Source organism: Arabidopsis lyrata, assembly GCF_000004255.2.
Source record: "Arabidopsis lyrata subsp. lyrata unplaced genomic scaffold ARALYscaffold_4, whole genome shotgun sequence".
NCBI classification, from domain to species: Eukaryota; Viridiplantae; Streptophyta; class Magnoliopsida; order Brassicales; family Brassicaceae; genus Arabidopsis; species Arabidopsis lyrata.
The window spans coordinates 22,350,173-22,366,368 of NW_003302552.1; the positions used below are offsets into that span (position 1 = coordinate 22,350,173).

The 16,196-nt window shown below is 37.2% G+C and overlaps 5 protein-coding genes across 6 annotated transcripts; 2 read left to right on the forward strand and 3 right to left on the reverse strand.

Moving 5' to 3' along the window:
* Nucleotides 1-2,260: 2,260 nt before the first annotated feature.
* Nucleotides 2,261-4,164, forward strand: LOC9318109 (aquaporin PIP1-2). The gene is made up of 4 exons (XM_021029767.1): nucleotides 2,261-2,966; nucleotides 3,242-3,537; nucleotides 3,620-3,760; nucleotides 3,852-4,164. Exons 1-4 carry the CDS (start codon nucleotides 2,639-2,641, stop codon nucleotides 3,945-3,947), a joined length of 861 nt encoding a protein of 286 aa, XP_020885426.1. The 5' UTR covers nucleotides 2,261-2,638; the 3' UTR covers nucleotides 3,948-4,164.
* Nucleotides 4,165-4,499: 335 nt separating this feature from the next.
* LOC9316278 (cytochrome P450 86A8) lies at nucleotides 4,500-7,139 on the reverse strand. The gene has a single exon (XM_002881997.2). The coding sequence runs from the start codon at nucleotides 6,449-6,451 to the stop codon at nucleotides 4,877-4,879; it is 1,575 nt and encodes a 524-aa protein (XP_002882043.1). The 5' UTR covers nucleotides 6,452-7,139; the 3' UTR covers nucleotides 4,500-4,876.
* A 3,973-nt stretch (nucleotides 7,140-11,112) lies between these two features.
* On the reverse strand, nucleotides 11,113-12,944 carry LOC9316279 (ATG8-interacting protein 1). Its single transcript, XM_002881998.2, has 3 exons — nucleotides 12,772-12,944; nucleotides 11,707-12,412; nucleotides 11,113-11,593 (listed from the first exon to the last, which is right to left on the reverse strand). Exons 2-3 carry the CDS (start codon nucleotides 12,397-12,399, stop codon nucleotides 11,489-11,491), a joined length of 798 nt encoding a protein of 265 aa, XP_002882044.1. The 5' UTR covers nucleotides 12,400-12,412; nucleotides 12,772-12,944; the 3' UTR covers nucleotides 11,113-11,488.
* Nucleotides 12,945-13,116: 172 nt separating this feature from the next.
* On the forward strand, nucleotides 13,117-15,028 carry LOC9318111. Of its 2 annotated transcripts, XM_002880166.2 has the most exons (9): nucleotides 13,117-13,254; nucleotides 13,393-13,473; nucleotides 13,605-13,694; nucleotides 13,796-13,962; nucleotides 14,100-14,169; nucleotides 14,273-14,352; nucleotides 14,452-14,514; nucleotides 14,618-14,694; nucleotides 14,772-15,028. In XM_002880166.2, exons 1-9 carry the CDS (start codon nucleotides 13,177-13,179, stop codon nucleotides 14,870-14,872), a joined length of 807 nt encoding a protein of 268 aa, XP_002880212.1. In that variant the 5' UTR covers nucleotides 13,117-13,176; the 3' UTR covers nucleotides 14,873-15,028. The 2 variants fall into 2 exon arrangements, with proteins under 2 accessions (XP_002880212.1, XP_020883405.1); XM_021027746.1 differs by lacking the exon at nucleotides 14,772-15,028 and having other exon boundaries at nucleotides 14,452-14,528.
* Nucleotides 14,888-16,032, reverse strand: LOC9316280. Its single transcript, XM_021027747.1, has 3 exons — nucleotides 15,556-16,032; nucleotides 15,309-15,437; nucleotides 14,888-15,205 (listed from the first exon to the last, which is right to left on the reverse strand). The coding sequence occupies exons 1-3, from the start codon at nucleotides 15,865-15,867 to the stop codon at nucleotides 15,026-15,028; spliced, it is 621 nt and encodes a 206-aa protein (XP_020883406.1). The 5' UTR covers nucleotides 15,868-16,032; the 3' UTR covers nucleotides 14,888-15,025.
* Nucleotides 16,033-16,196: the final 164 nt, after the last annotated feature.

Sequence of the window (16,196 nt, forward strand, 5' to 3'; positions counted from 1 at the left end):
CATAGGTTGAGTGGAATTGTAAGATAATTATACTTTATTCCGTTTTTTCGAATACATGGCAAAATGGTATTGAATGGTTGTGTATGAACTTTTCAGGATTGTGTGAATGCCAATAAAAAAAAAGAGACTATTCTAATATCGACAGATTTATTAATCTAGACTCAAACTCATGCAAAACAAATATAGGGTTCAACTAATATAGAAGTTTTTTTTTATGTTATGTTATTTTCGTCATGCATGTGAATTTAACTTCATTATCAAGCATGTACATGTTTCGGGACACGGAAAAGGCAATAACATAATTTCTGCAATATACACCGTTAAAAGAGGGATTTTACCAAGGAAATTTGGTACATGGTCAGTCTGGTCAGATCAAATTTGCTCCATAGCTTGGAACTTGGAAGGTAATGAAAGAAGGCAAGCGAGAGTAAATAACGAAATTTGGTAATGGGACTAGAATAAAACAGCACGTGGGTAGGACATAGTGGTACACCCAAAAAGACAGCAAAGCAACGAAGCAACCATAATTGTTGGGTCCTTTTTTTTTCTTTTGGCTTAAACGTTGTCTTTCCTTTTTGGCAAATAGTGGATTGCTGCCGAATATTACACTATCCAATCTTCTTCTTTAATCTCATTAAAACCCACCATTCATCATGCATTTATTTTACACATTCATGGTGAAACTGCTTGGTATATATATGCATGAATATGTATGTGCATAGTGCATGGTGTTTGATTTTTCATGTAGGCAATTTATTTTGATCTATACTTGGTGTAGTTGGTACATTAAAGTTGCATTATAGACAAACAAAATTCTGCTGTCATGATTGATTGATCAATTAGCTGATTTCAATAATTAAAAATAGCCTCATGGATAAATTGTGAAGATTATAACAAAAAGAACAGAACACAAAGAAAAATCTCGTATCTTTTTTTATTAATAGAAGGATATCATTAAGACCCTCTCCAATCTAGAGCTCTATATCTTACTCTAAAATAAAGTAAATCTATTTTAGAGGTGGGTTTCTCTCCAATGTATATCTCTATTTTCTACTCTAAAAATGAATATTCTTAAAAATATTCTATTTCTATTTTATATACTAATACCTTTTAATTATATAATTTACAATTTGACCCCATATATTATAGATTTGCAAAATTCCCATAAAATATGAAATTATTTAAATTAAACACTAATTATTTATTAAAAAAAACATAACATCATATAACAATAATAAAACATTACAAATTTTATTTTAAATAACACCATTAGAATATTTTTCCCACATATGATCAATTAAAGCATTTCGTAGTGAGAAAACAAAATTTTATTTTGTGATTTGAATTCCTTTCAAAACCCAAATGTTCGGACATATTTTGAGAGTGAACAAGCACGGATTTTACAAAAACGACGTGTCCAACAACAAGATCAAGATCAAGAAACTCCTCTTCCATCTACTTCATTTGGACAATATTTTAACTATCTTGGCGGATCTACAAGCAATTTACCGGACTATTAAATTACTAGTTTTATGTTTTAGTTTTTTTATGTTGTTTATTTTAAATTTAGTACTTGTTTGCTTGTTAAGTTTATAAAATTATTTTAAATTTAGTACTTGTTTGCTTGTTATGTTTATAAAACTATGTGTTGTAATTGTTGTTTATAAAATGATTATATGTTTTAAATAAAAAAAGTTTAAATTTGAGGGACTAAAGTATAAATAAAAAAAGTTGAACTCAAAAATAGAGTTGCTCTATATATAGAGTCAATCTGCAGAAATCTCTATTTTAGAGTCAATTATAGAGTAGGGTTGGAGAAGAATTTTGTATTTTTATTCTGAAATAGAGTAGAGTTGGAGATGCCGTCTCTAGTTTTTTTTTTTTTTTTTTCGTTTTACTGGCTATTATTACTCATAACAATTAAAATTGTTGGAGTACTAAAGTAAGAAAGTAATGCTAGCTATAAAGTAAAGTAATTGTTGGAGAATTAAAACTATCACTCATAACTAAAATTAGTAATGTTATAAAGTATAGTAAGAAAATGTTATAGATAATTTGGTAAATGAGGTGTCCCTATGTCTTTTAGGTGCGGTGAGTCCATGTGCTTATCCTGACAACGGTCCAACTTAACCGGCGGTTCATCTCGACCACATATTCAACTCCTTTTTTAATACAGTATGTTTTTCTGTATTTTCTTATACCTGTCATAATCTACATTTAAAAAAGAACATTCATGAAATATACATGAATAGATTTTATAAAAAAATGTCCAAAATTTATTTATTTTATTAGGGTATAATAACGACATCTGATTAGAGTAAACAAAATAGCTGCAAAGCGGGATTTGAAACTCTGTCCATAACACTTTAATTATCATTAATCAATAACAAGCATTATCAGTATTCAGTAGCAGCAAAGATGATAACGTTAATTATACTATCATGCAATTAAGTTAACTAATTAATTGACATCTTGTTTTATTTAAATTTTATTTCCATTATCTTCCAACATTGAGTTTCTGTCACTATAAAAAACCACCACTCTCTCTTCTTCTCTGCAACACATAACCCACTCACAGAGAAACCCAAAAACCTAGAAAGCTCTAGAGAGAAAAAGAGAGAGAGAGAGGAAATCGGAGATGGAAGGCAAAGAAGAAGATGTTAGAGTCGGAGCTAACAAGTTTCCGGAGAGGCAACCTATCGGAACTTCTGCTCAGAGCGACAAGGACTACAAGGAGCCACCACCTGCGCCGTTGTTCGAGCCCGGCGAGATTGCTTCGTGGTCATTCTGGAGAGCTGGAATCGCTGAGTTCATCGCTACGTTTTTGTTCCTGTACATCACTGTTTTGACTGTTATGGGTGTGAAGAGGTCACCGAACATGTGTGCTTCCGTCGGAATCCAAGGAATCGCTTGGGCTTTCGGTGGTATGATCTTCGCTCTCGTCTACTGCACCGCTGGTATCTCCGGTAAGTCAAATCGCCTTCTAGTTTCTTCGATCTAACGATTTCACTTTCTGAATTCGAGATTCTTCAGATTCTTCGTTATCTAGATAGATCCTGTATTAGCTAGGTAGCGAAATTCAAATCTTAGCATGTTTAGGATTCAATCAGGAACAAATTAGCCAATTAGGGCTTACAAACTCAGTAAAATGAATTTGATGTTAGTTTCAGCTTTGTTCTGTGTAGAATGATTTGATCTGCAGATGTTTTAATCTGTGTTTGTGTATGTTATGACCTCTCAGGTGGACACATCAACCCAGCGGTTACGTTCGGTTTGTTCTTAGCCAGGAAGCTTTCGCTCACACGAGCTGTGTACTACATAGTGATGCAGTGCTTAGGAGCTATCTGTGGAGCTGGTGTGGTCAAGGGGTTCCAGCCAAAGCAATACCAGGCTTTGGGAGGTGGAGCCAACACCATAGCTCATGGTTACACAAAAGGAAGTGGTCTTGGAGCTGAGATTATTGGAACCTTTGTCCTTGTTTACACCGTCTTCTCAGCCACTGATGCCAAGAGAAACGCTCGTGACTCTCATGTTCCTGTAAGTCACTATCAATAAAGGATGGATTTTGGTTTTGTGACATTGGATCTAAACGCTTAAATTGGTTTTGAAAATTTGACAGATTCTAGCACCGCTCCCAATCGGATTCGCTGTGTTCTTGGTTCACTTAGCAACCATCCCCATCACTGGAACCGGAATCAACCCAGCAAGAAGTCTTGGAGCTGCAATCATTTTCAACAAGGACAACGCCTGGGACGACCATGTGAGTTTTTCACTTCTCACCAAATTTACAATTCACAGTCAGGTTTGGATGATTATCGGATAACTAATCTCTTTGTTTCTTCTTTTTTCAGTGGGTCTTTTGGGTTGGACCATTCATTGGTGCTGCGCTTGCTGCTCTCTACCACGTTATAGTCATCAGAGCCATCCCATTCAAGTCCAGAAGCTAAGCTGATTGAGTTCTTGTTTTAAATCTGGCTTTCGTTCTTAGTTTGCTTTTTTTTTTTTTTTTTTTTTTTTTTGTGAATCTGCTACCTGTGTGTGCCGTGTGTATCTGTTGTTCTCCTCTTCTTTGCCTAATGGAGACTTATGTAAAACAAAGATATTCCCCAGAAACATCTGTAATATTTCTTCTCCATTTATCAAAGGATTTCTATAATTGGCACATTCTGGGTTTTTCTCAAGCAGGCAACTTATCTCGAATCAAAGTGGACCAAACATATTTAATGCATTATGTTATAATCTGCTACAAACGAATAGTGCCATTACAAGTGAATCATGCCAAATGATAACTGACAAAATTGGCTCAGGTTCAACAAAATGGCTCCTCTAAATAAAACTAGGAATTAACAACTAATGGCAATTTCACCATAAATAAAAAAACCTGGAAAATGATTTGTAAGAAACAACAGTGAAACATAGAGGGCTATTCGGTTATTCTATGGATTACCATAAGATTCGGATTAAGACAAAAAAATAAAAATGTGGCCATGGCGATCAGATTTCGAAACAATGTGAGATTCTTTAACCTTAAAAATGAAACCTTATTTGAAGATTAAAAATAAGAATTATTAAATCAAATTGAAAGTTGCTTACAAAATAATGAAATCAAATTTTACTGTCTGAATTACCGAGGCAGATGAGTAAAAAGGAACAGAACAAACGCACTTTGCAAAATTACCTCTATTGAATTATGCAGCCAAACCATTCAACGACAACTGGGCGTGCTTGCTGTGTTGGCCAAATAACCGCGTATCTAACACGCGCCCAAAAGGCGAGTGCCACTCTCTATTAGACAGTAAATGATAGATGCGATTGGTTCACCTACCCTACCCACCTTGAAACGCCGTTACCAACCCCGTCATTGACGACGTTAGATTTACACTGTCTTCACTCGTAAATCCGCCGCGATCACCGTTAAATCCCGTTCGTGGACGTTAACCAAAAGACCGTACTTCATGAATAGAGTTAATGACATCTTCTGTTCCACTTTATGCCCCGTCACCACCGTCAATCGGTGGCGGAGCAAAACCGCCGCCGCAATTGATTTCATTTGTAGATAAGCCAGATCCTTACCTAGACAGATCCTAGGGCCAGCATTGAACGCCACGAATTTAAATGGATCATGATTGATAAATCTCCCACCGTCCGATTGCGAGATCCATCTCTCCGGTTTGAATTCCAAACAATCCTCTCCCCAAGTCGATTTCATCCTCCCCGCAGAGTAAATCGAATAAGTAACCGAAGATCCCGCCGGCACAAATGTCCCGTCCGGCAACACATCGTCTTTCACGGCGCGTTTCGAATCCTCCGGCACCGAAGGATAAAGCCTCAGAGTCTCCGATAACGCCGCCTTGAGATAAACCAATCGATCTAGCTCTTCACACGAAAGCGGCTCGTCGGTCCATAACGCCACGTCATCGCCACGTGTCTCGATCAGAACGGTGCAGATCTCCCGGAGGATTATATCCTCTATAGTCGGGTGCTGCGTAATTAACCAGAAGAACCAGCTCAGCGCGACTGATGACGTGTCACGTCCAGCTAAGATGAAGTTGAGCGCCACGCGCTGGAGGGTCTCGTCGGAGTAAGATTCCTTCTTCTTGATGAACCGCGATAAGAGATCGTCGTGGTGTTTCCCATCGTTATGCTGAGTCATCATTTCTTGCTTACGTGTCGTAATAATCTCAGACAAATAATTATCTACCTGGACCAAGCTTCTTGTCAAGCTGACTTCTAAGCCGAGTCGGAGCCATCTCTTGAACTTCCATAATATCTCCGGCAATATAAACCTTTGTAGGGAAGCCTCGGTGGCTCGATCGAAAGCCACCGCGAATGTGTTCACCGGAAGACCCGGTGCACAAGTCCGCGGGTCTTTCCCGAAAGTCAAGCCGCAGATATTATCAAATGTAAGCCGAAGAAGCAAATCTTGAAGATCAATCGGCTCAGAGCCGAGCCGAGCCGTTTCAAGAATAGGCAAAAACCTAAGCTTGATCGCTCTATTAACCCAACGAGCCATGGCTTGACGGAGTGTCCTTGTGGTGAACTCCAAAGCGGCGGTCTTACGCTGAAAAAGCCACGTGTCACCGTCGGAATTAAAGATCCCTTGACCAAGAAGATCATGGAAAACGGCTTGCCACGTCGGACCTTTAGGGTAATTATCAAAGCGATTCTTGAGAATATGCTCGAGGTTTCTTGGATCGCAAGTGACAGTGACGAGACCTTGTTTCTTAGCTAGAAACGGAATGGCGCAGATGCATGTCTGATACGTACCGGAGCAAGCACGGAGGTTGTCGGAGATCCAGTCGTGCATTCGCTCGCAGTTCTCGATTAGACCAGGGAGACTACCCAATATGGGCCAAACACGTGGACCTTTAAGACAACGAGATATGAATGTGAGCCATAAGAAATACGCCGTGATGGCTGAAAGAATCATTAGAGCGGTGGAAATCTCCATGATTTTCCGGGAAAATGTTTTGTGTTTATTCCCTCAGAAGAAATGACGTTTTGGCACAAAAGTTGAGAAGTAGACGGATATAGAGACGGCCCAGGTGGTGAAAATAAGAAATTTTCCGTAAAGAGTGATGAAGTTTGAAGAGAGAGAGAGAATGGTTTTAGAAGAAATGTAAGAACACGAGAGAAGATTTATAGAAAGAGCAATTATGAAAGACAGACTGTTTTTTTCCCCCTTCAATGGATTTTCTCTCTAGATCTCTATTTCTCTCTCTTTCTCTATATGATTATCTCTGTAGATCTCTCATAAACTTGGAGTGAAGAGCTTTAGGGTATGTGAAGCATGAGATGGTGTGCACCACCATTAATGTTCCTGCTCTAGGCTGGTAGCTAGGTGGTTGGAGAGACTTTATATGTTAATCTCAATATATAGATGAAAATAAAGGTTTTGAAAAATCGAATGGTAAAATTTTCAAGTCTATGAGGTCGTAAAGAATGGAGAGAGAGAGAGAGAGAGAGAGCATTAAAGACGTTTAGTTGAGGAGCCTAAGAGGAGGAGGAAGATAGAGAGAGATCTATGACTAAATGACCCACAGTTTTTCAATGTCCGAGCATGAACCATTTATATACAATTTAATTCAAACCCCCAAAAAAGAGAGAACTATCAAGTAGTATTTTTTTTTGTATTAGAAAATCGTGTAAAAGAAGTCACAAAGTAAGCATGGGATGTTGCCTCCTCATTTTATCTTATTCTCGTGGCTATTAAATTAGGGTTTTGTAATTCGGTGTCGGTTTGAGGGAGATGATGGTTGGTAGATGTATTATTAGTCATGGTCATTGGTCAGTAGATTGTATAACGGCAAAATGATAGTGATTTCGCCATTAATTATGCCACTCTATAGTCTTTAATTCTCTTCTTCTCATTTACAAAATTATGTAAAAAAGTGATTTATGTTCGGTTATTCTATTTGTATATCATTTTATGACAAAAATATGAAAATGCATGCCATTCCACTTTTTCAAGTTTAAGTTAAACTATTTTCATTTAACGATGTACTATTACCATATCACGTTATTTCGTTGATTTTATTTCAATTTTTTTTTTATACGCTTTGACAAAGTGTATGTGCGTGTATATAATTATATATAGAATCCTATTTTTGTGGTATAGAGTGTAGGAATGAGTATTTAGGGTTTTAGATTTGAGATTGTTAGGGTATGGGTGAACAAACTCACCAATGATATTTTTGCTCACCTACACAACACATGTAGGTTGCTTATGGGTTTGGTGACTTTTTTTTGTCTAAATATTTTTAAAAGGACGTTATAAGTATTCAATGTTTATAACATATAATAATGTGTCGCCTTCTTAATGCGTGATCATGATAAATCAATGCAATAACCAATACATACTCATACGAGAGAACTTGTGATATGTACATACATAAAGACACTCCTATAATTCTACATTTTCACGTGTCGAGGATTGAATCTTTTAAATTTTGAATTTGATAACCACTAAACCACACGTTGTAATATCAAATGGGGGGGGGACTCAAATACGTCGACATGTACTGAATTGGAGTTCAATTTTCGAAAAACTAAATCACAAAAGAAAAGCTATAATTAAGCTAAAGAAACTATAAGACTATATATAAACCTTATAGTGGATAATGGGGAGGAAGGAAACTTTTTAAAGAAAATAGTTTTTGACTTTTCTTATGAAAGCATGAATGCATTGACCAACGAAAGTCAACTTTTTCGAATTGCGAACCAAGAATTTGCAGAATACCCGGCTCGAACTTTAATACGTCGAAATAGTTTTATTTTTCGTAACAGCGGTATGAAACAAGGTGAGTTTTAAATGAACTTGATTGACAGTTGGTTCAGTTAATATATATACTCCTTCCGTTTTCGAATAGTTATCGTTTTAACTATATACACACAAATTAAGAAAGAGTAAACGACATGTGTCCCTCCACGAAGTTTCATATAGTACCATAACAACACAGATTTCAGGTCTCGTCTCCAGTCCACACAAAACGAAAGTTAAACTCCAGTTTCCCTCTAAATTGAAAGTTCGAGACCTCAGTCTCTATAAATTCAATTTTCGTGGTTTATCATTGGTTTACTGTGCCGAATCCGATGCCAAACCAAAACCCAGAATAATAAACCGATTTGAAACCCAAGATGATACAGATGCCGAAATCATAAACTCCAGCTCCGGGGATGAACGGAGCCATAGAAGTTCCTCGGCCCGATCGCGCGACGGTTTTCGAGTTCGGCTCCGTAGCGGCCACCAGTTTCCGACGATCTTGAACCTTGTCGCTGGGAGATTCTTCCCGCCGACGGCAAAGATGCTCCACAGTTTCGCGTCGTCTTCTGAAGAATCAATTGATAAATCTCTAGAAGATTTAAACTTGTTCAATCTCGTCGTTGATAATTGTATTTGGTCAGGTAATGTCATCTCTTTCATTTGAAATCGAACAAGTTCTCGTCTTTAATTAGTGCAGTGATGATTAATTTTGCTATATTAGATAGAAGCTAAATTGGACTGGTTATAACCACAAATGTCAACGTTTGAATTAATTTAAAACAATCTCCAGGTTGTATTTTCATTTCATATTAAATTAAGCTAATTAAGCTTCTTTTTAAGTTATCAATGGCGTTGGTTAATTATATAAGTTCATCTAATTATGTATGGATCCAATAAATAAAGAGATTAGAAAATAGTGATTACCCGCGTTTTACTGCTCAAAGCGATATTTGTGAGCCAACGAAACTATTCTTTTGTCAAATCTGTTTATGGGTAATCCTAAACCAAGAACAATTAAAAAAAAAAGATTGATCGGAAAAAAAAAACTCACCACGATCCTTACTCTCCTTTCAATTTTCAACCTTTATTCATCGTCTTTCTTCAAAAGATAGATACAATGTGGTTTTGATCCTTAAGTGATCTTGGTTCTTTACGATTCATTAGCATCATCAATCATGGAGAACGTTGCCGTCGGCGGGAAGAATCTCCCAGCGACAAGGTTCGACATCTGTATCATCTTGGATTTCAAATCGGTTTATTATTCTGGGTTTTGGTTTGACATCGGGTTCAGCACAGTAAACCAATGATAAACCACGAAAATTGAATTTATGGAGACTGAGGTCTCGAACTTTCAATTTAGGGGGAAACTAGAGTTTAACTTTCGTTTTGTGTGGACTGGAGACGAGACCCGAAATCTGTGTTGTTATGGTACTATATGAAACTTCGTGGGGGGGACACAGGTCGTTCACCCATTAAGAAACTATTAATGTTATTAGTTTTCAATATAAAAATATCATTAATTATCTATCTAAACATAATTTAACCAATAGTAAATCAAGTTGCATAATAAAAATAAATATAAAAAATAAAAAAGTAATAAATTTTGCATCGAAAACTGAAAACGACAACTAATTAAAAACAAAAAATTTTCTCTAAAACGATAACTATTCGAAAACGGAAGGAGTATTTTTTTTTGTCAAATTCTTTGTTTTTTACGACTCATCTATCTTTGCAGAATGTGAATTTTTACACATGTTAGTGTATTATGTGGCTAAATAAATATGCAATATTAGGTCAAAACTTAAGACAAAGGACAAATCGACAGAGAATATAAGTTATCTAATTAGGTTACCTTCCCATCAACGGCAAAGAAACCATACTTTTCTAGATCATATTCATATAATATCTTTTAAAATTAATTAACGTTTATACTTGAAAATTGACAGTTACGTACGAGAAGTTACATAAATGATAGACAATAAAATAGTTAGGTTAGGTACATCAAGTATATCCATCCCACACTATTTACCAAAAAATAAAAAAATGAAGAAATTCTCGATAGCTATGACTTGTTTATTGAATAAATGCTATGACTTTATATATGACTAATTAAAATCTATTCGAAATTTGGCACATGAATGGTGATGAGTCTTTGGTGACGATTCTTACTACTTAACAAACAAACTTAACCGATCACGTAAACTAATAAACAAAATAAAAATCTTTAGATTCCGTGGGTTGTCTTGTCCCACATAAAACTGGTCACTTAAGTGAAAAAAATTTGGTCACTTACTTGTTACTTGTCTCATTTTTGCATTTAAGACCATATATAGAATCAAAAGGAGATATATTGAAAATTAGCTAAAATAATGAATGAATCATTATGATAGTTAGTTACCCCGTCACTTATTCACATGGTATTTAATACTAGTAATCCAGACAACACTCAACCACTCTAGAGGCTAGTAATTCAATACACATAATCACATGTTTACTTAATTTTCTACGATCATTATTCTCTCGTTTACTACCGAAACTAAAGAATGACGGATTTATATTTTGTCTCGACTACTGCGACACATGCTAAAGCTTGTATCGGTGTAACACTGATTCTCTTTGGTAGTCAAAACATGATTTGCGATTTCAGCAGCATTTTTACGCTTTTTACCATTTTTGTGAAATGGCAATTTATACTCTATACTAGGAGCTTAATAAGTAGTATTGCATGTCATTTCGTAAACTTTCAGTTAAATAAGTTATGTGTCATGCTTCTACAAATCCATTTCACCATTTAATACTTTTGTACGATTCTGTCTTTTCTACTGCAAATTGGAAATTTGGAACGTATGTGTTAAATATTTGGCCTCTTATAGTAAGCATACAATGAAAGTGAAAAAGAAGAGAAAAAAAAAAGTTAATAAAAATAGATAATTACCAAAATAAAAATAAAAAAGAATATATGTGTATATTTTCCAGTTTCCACCCTAGAACAAGCGCTTTTGACACCTAAAGAGATTTGCTTTGTAAGAAGGTAACTGGATCTCCATTCTAATGGTACAAGATAATGAAGCAACATAGGCTCCCAAGAAAGCAGATAGCTTTTGACAATCATGCACACATGTAACTCAAGACCAAATTTGTACTTACCTATCCTTGTTTGAGATTGTCAAAGCAACAAACGTTACATTGGTCTTTTTGTCTCTTTGAGTTTATCATACTTTGCCTCTAGACCTCACTGGATGAACCACTCCTTACGAGCGAAGCTTGTGGGTTACTTCTCACAATCACGTCTTTCAAGCGCGAGAGAGGTTCGAGTACTCTGCTCAATTTCTGTGTGGGATCAAAACATTCAAGAGTCGTTAAAGAATCGCTTAGGTGGTTACCATTTGTTAAACATGATGATTCTTAACTGAAGTTTTTTCGGTGAGTTTATAGATTATTACCTCGCTACTGATGCTTGATTTCCACTTGAGTTGCAAAACCTGCCACCTCTCTTGTTGCCAGCGTTGACCAAGAACTACGAGTCCTGCGACTGCAGCTGCAAAGAATAAGGACCATATCGCGTTTGCTTCTCTTGTGCGTGAATACATAGAAATAGCTCTCCTTTTCCACCAAGCTTCACAAGGAAGGTTGTGCGTTGATTTTTCGGCATCTTTTTCGCCCTCGGTATCAGAATGGGGATCTAAGTTTCCCTCTGCATACTCATTTGGCTCGGCATCAACTAACCCGTGTTCATACATGGCTGATTCACTTCCGAATGATTCCATGTGTCTAGAAGAACCAAGCGCAGATTCACCATAGATACTCTGTTGGTTGTTTCCAGCTTCATAATGAAACTGATCAGACAATCCCTGACCTTCGAGCATCAAGTCTCCGCCATCCTTTCTTTGCTCCTCCTTGAATAAATGTTCATCAATGGGTAAATTCTCATGCTCGCTAGGTGGGAATACAAAGTGTTCAGACATGTACAGATCACGTGAAGTTTCTGCTCCATAGTAAGCATCATACTTGCGCACATCTCTTGATTCAACGTTATACGGACCAGGAGCAGCAGCGTAAGCTGAAGAAGTAAGCGAGACGACTTCCCATTCATTCCCACGAGGAGGATGCTCCTCACGATCCTCTTTGTTAGCCATCCTCAATATGTATCTAACATCATCAATTGCAAAATGACTCATTTCTCAAAAAGATAAACAAAGGTAAACAAACAATCAGTAATGCAGGATAGCAGCAAAGTATCTTCATCAAAAGGATCGGAATTTGGAACCAATCAATAATGTAAGGAAATTTCAAAACCAGACAAAACCGAATCCTTTTCTTGTCTAGTTCGTTCAATCAATCGGAAACAATAGCAGTCGATGCAATCTATAATACAAAATCATCTCTTTACACAACAATTGCTTATCGACCTCAAATCGAGCTATGTGGACAATCAATCTCGGGAAAACAACAATTGAGAAAAGGAGAACACTTTCTACATGGGGAAAATAATGGTTCATCAGATATACCTATGAAGAGACGATGCGGAATTGGATTGGATCCGGCGGAGATTGATGATGATATTTCTTCTATCTCCTCTAAGTTAGAGAGACTTGAGAATCTGGGGAAGAGAAGGAAAAGATCAGCAATTATTGATACCGGCGATACCGGTTCTTAGGTCGGCTGAATACACGCTGCGACCGGCTGCAGTCGGTAATTGATTGTGTACGCCACCGATAATAACAGGTTTTACATATATATGCGTGTGGACGAACGCAAACGCGACGTAACGCGGAAATATATGCGATTTTTTTGAAAACGTCATAAACACGTGGCTTGTTAGCATTGGCTCTCGAGGAGTATGAGTAAAAAAACAAACCTTCGTCTCTAACAAATGTGTGGCAGCTGCTTGAAACTGGTGGTGAAGTAGGAAAATGGGAGATCTCTACGCTTTGGACTTCGATGGAGTTCTCTGTGATAGTTGTGGAGAAAGCTCTCTATCTGCTGTCAAGGTCAATTTCAATCTCTCTCCACACTCTTTTAACTTTTTGTTTCGCTTTTGAGATACTTGTGTGTTTCTCTGATTCTGATTTTGTGATATTTATTGCCCAGTTTTGCTTGAACATCTTTTGATTGTTCTGTGTTTATAGGCAGCGAAAGTGAGATGGCCTGATTTGTTCGAAGGAGTTGATTCCGCTTTAGAGGAATGGATCGTCGATCAAATGCATATTGTAAACTACTTTCTTTCTTACTGTTTTTTTCATCTTAGAAAGTGTTGTTGGTTACAGAAATAGTTTAGATTAAGATTAGTTCTAGCTCTGATTTTGCAAGAATGTGAAGATCCAAGAGTTGTTGTTTGTAGGTGAGACCTGTGGTGGAAACTGGCTATGAAAATCTTCTACTTGTGCGGCTGTTATTGGAGACCAGGATACCGTCGATTCGGAAATCTTCAGTGAGTGTGAATGCTCATCAGAACCTTCTTCACTAAACTTAGTTCGGGTTAAGTGATCCTTTTTTGAGTTGTAGATGATGAATTGCGCTTTGTTTATTAAGGTTGCAGAGGGTTTGACTGTTGATGGGATATTGGAGAGCTGGGCAAAGATTAAGCCGGTAATCATGGAAGCTTGGGATGAAGATAAAGATGCTTTGATCGATTTGTTTGGAAAAGTTAGAGATGATTGGATTAACAAGGACTTGACAACTTGGATTGGTGCCAATAGGTATGTCTTCAACATCATATCTTTACTAGACAACACAAGTTTCGAGACCGATCTTGTACAAACAATAAGGCTTCACACAGTCAAAGTTCCATCTTTTCTTTCACATTTGCCTTCATTGCTTTGATATATGTTTGCAGATTCTATCCTGGAGTTTCAGATGCACTGAAATTTGCCAGCTCAAAGATTTATATCGTTACCACGAAACAGGTGCAGTAATGATTTCAATCCTATTCAAAACTGTCCTGGACACACATACTGCCTGTCATTATAATGGGCTAAACTTTGTTAGTATGGGTGGGTTAAATTGCAGGGCCGCTTTGCAGAAGCGTTACTGCGTGAAATAGCAGGTGTAATCATACCATCAGAAAGAATTTATGGTTTGGGTTCAGGGTCAGTATCGTTTTGAGGTCCCCCAGTGAACTTTGATCTTGTTTCTTATCCAGATTTTACCCTTAAGCTAGTTTTATTTTCTGTGTAATCTCTCATCAGGCCAAAGGTGGAAGTACTAAAGCTAATTCAAGATAAACCAGAACATCAGGGCTTGACGTTGCAGTAACTCTCATTCTGTATATCTATCACTAATTCTTCTATCTGCATGACTTGGTAATGGTAACCATTAGTTTACAATCCCTATGGATTGTTTTAATTTGGCCAGTTTCGTGGAAGACAGACTCGCAACGCTGAAGAATGTCATCAAAGAGCCTGAATTAGACAAATGGAATTTATACTTAGGTGGTCTCTTCCCCTCCCATATCATCTCTTCTGGTTCTCCTTATTGGTTATTCTGACAAAAACTTATGTCAAAACAGGAAACTGGGGATACAATACTGAGAAAGAGAGAGCAGAAGCAGCAAGCATTCCCAGGATTCAGGTTATCGAGCTCTCCACGTTTAGCAATAAGCTTAAATGAGTGCATACTGATCGGAAAAAAAAGCTTTTCTTTTTATTGTATTCTACGGCATTCAACGGAATTTAAGAACCAAACATGTCAAAGAAATTTTAGGTAAGATTCTAAAAGAGTTGAACTTTTAGTACTACCCGAATATAAAAGCTTTTCTGTGACCTATAGTTCATCCTTGGTAAGATCATCCTTGTTACTATCACCATCTTCGTGATCTTTCCTTTGCTCAGCTTGAAGTTTGTCAAAGACATCTTCAAATGGAGGATCTCCAGGTCTTCTAAACTCTTGCTTCCCTATCTTAACCTCGTAAGCTTCTTCTTGGCTCAGCACGAACTCCCTTAGCTAATTGAAAATCCACCAACAGAAAGATATGATTGTGATGTTAGATCTTGACTAATCCACTTAAACAAAGTTTTAAGCATTGTGTGTTTTCTGTGGCTTTTACCTCAGTCACAAGCTTCCCATTTTGCATATTGAACATCACCGTGCTTCGATCTACAGCCATGAATCTTACTTCTATCCCTCCTGTTCTCAAAACTTTTGTCCATTTCATAGCAATATCAATCACCATATCCTGATTCAATCATATAAACAAATCACGATAAAAATTCAAATCGATTCAGAGAATTTTGAACAGTAACTCATCTGAAACGTTAACCCAAATTCACGATTCGATTTGGATTTTAGTTGACCTTAGTACGGCGGACGCCTAACCGAAGCTTCACGAAACCGACGACCGTTCCAAAACTCCGTTTAGCCATTTCCTCTTGGATCTGATCGAATCCCATATTGGTGAAATCTGGAGGCGGATCAAATTCCGGGGTGGTTGCTTTCTTACCCCACTCTTTCCATGATTCGTCTTTTTCATTGTCTTCAACGTCGTCAAGGTCATCGGAGATCTCGATTCGTCGCTTCCCTGCTTCGGCGATCTGGACGAAATTCGAGATCATCATCAGGAGGCCAAAAAGTAGAACCAGAGAAGAAGGACGAACGATCTTCTCCATCGAATAACAACTTTATTCAGGAATCAGATACAGAAGAAGAGAGATGCAACGGCATTTCTAATATCAGTAGTAGGCTTTACAAGTCACAGAACCGTAATAATGTGATCGATCGATCTTTTGCTTGTTTCGGCGAAAAACTATTAACGACATAAGCTGAACCTGCTCGTTCAAAACTGTTCGCCGTTTTGCTCTCTTATAATAGAACTGCGTGACGAATCATTGACGTAAAGATTGCAAGCATAGCAAGGCTAAAAGATGAAAACGACACGAGGCTGCACCGTAAATAAAACAGAGTAATTGTTTGATTCTCTCTAATCTACTACTCTACA

Bases quoted from the DNA above. Each gene is read 5' to 3' on its own strand.
- LOC9316278 (XM_002881997.2), bottom strand. From the start codon at position 6,451: ATGGAGATTTCCACCGCTCTAATGATTCTTTCAGCCATCACGGCGTAT.
- LOC9316280 (XM_021027747.1), bottom strand. From the start codon at position 15,867: ATGGAGAAGATCGTTCGTCCTTCTTCTCTGGTTCTACTTTTTGGCCTC. The intron at 15,438-15,555 runs GTCAACTAAAAT...TGATTGAATCAG, and splicing joins TAGGCGTCCGCCGTACTAAG to GATATGGTGATTGATATTGC. The intron at 15,206-15,308 runs GTAAAAGCCACA...ATTTTCAATTAG, and splicing joins ATGGGAAGCTTGTGACTGAG to CTAAGGGAGTTCGTGCTGAG.
- LOC9316279 (XM_002881998.2), bottom strand. From the start codon at position 12,399: ATGGCTAACAAAGAGGATCGTGAGGAGCATCCTCCTCGTGGGAATGAA. The intron at 11,594-11,706 runs GTAATAATCTAT...GATCCCACACAG, and splicing joins AATCAAGCATCAGTAGCGAG to AAATTGAGCAGAGTACTCGA.
- LOC9318109 (XM_021029767.1), top strand. From the start codon at position 2,639: ATGGAAGGCAAAGAAGAAGATGTTAGAGTCGGAGCTAACAAGTTTCCG. The intron at 2,967-3,241 runs GTAAGTCAAATC...ATGACCTCTCAG, and splicing joins CTGCACCGCTGGTATCTCCG to GTGGACACATCAACCCAGCG. The intron at 3,538-3,619 runs GTAAGTCACTAT...AAAATTTGACAG, and splicing joins CTCGTGACTCTCATGTTCCT to ATTCTAGCACCGCTCCCAAT.
- LOC9318111 (XM_002880166.2), top strand. From the start codon at position 13,177: ATGGGAGATCTCTACGCTTTGGACTTCGATGGAGTTCTCTGTGATAGT. The intron at 13,963-14,099 runs GTATGTCTTCAA...ATATGTTTGCAG, and splicing joins ACTTGGATTGGTGCCAATAG to ATTCTATCCTGGAGTTTCAG. The intron at 14,170-14,272 runs GTGCAGTAATGA...GTTAAATTGCAG, and splicing joins ATATCGTTACCACGAAACAG to GGCCGCTTTGCAGAAGCGTT.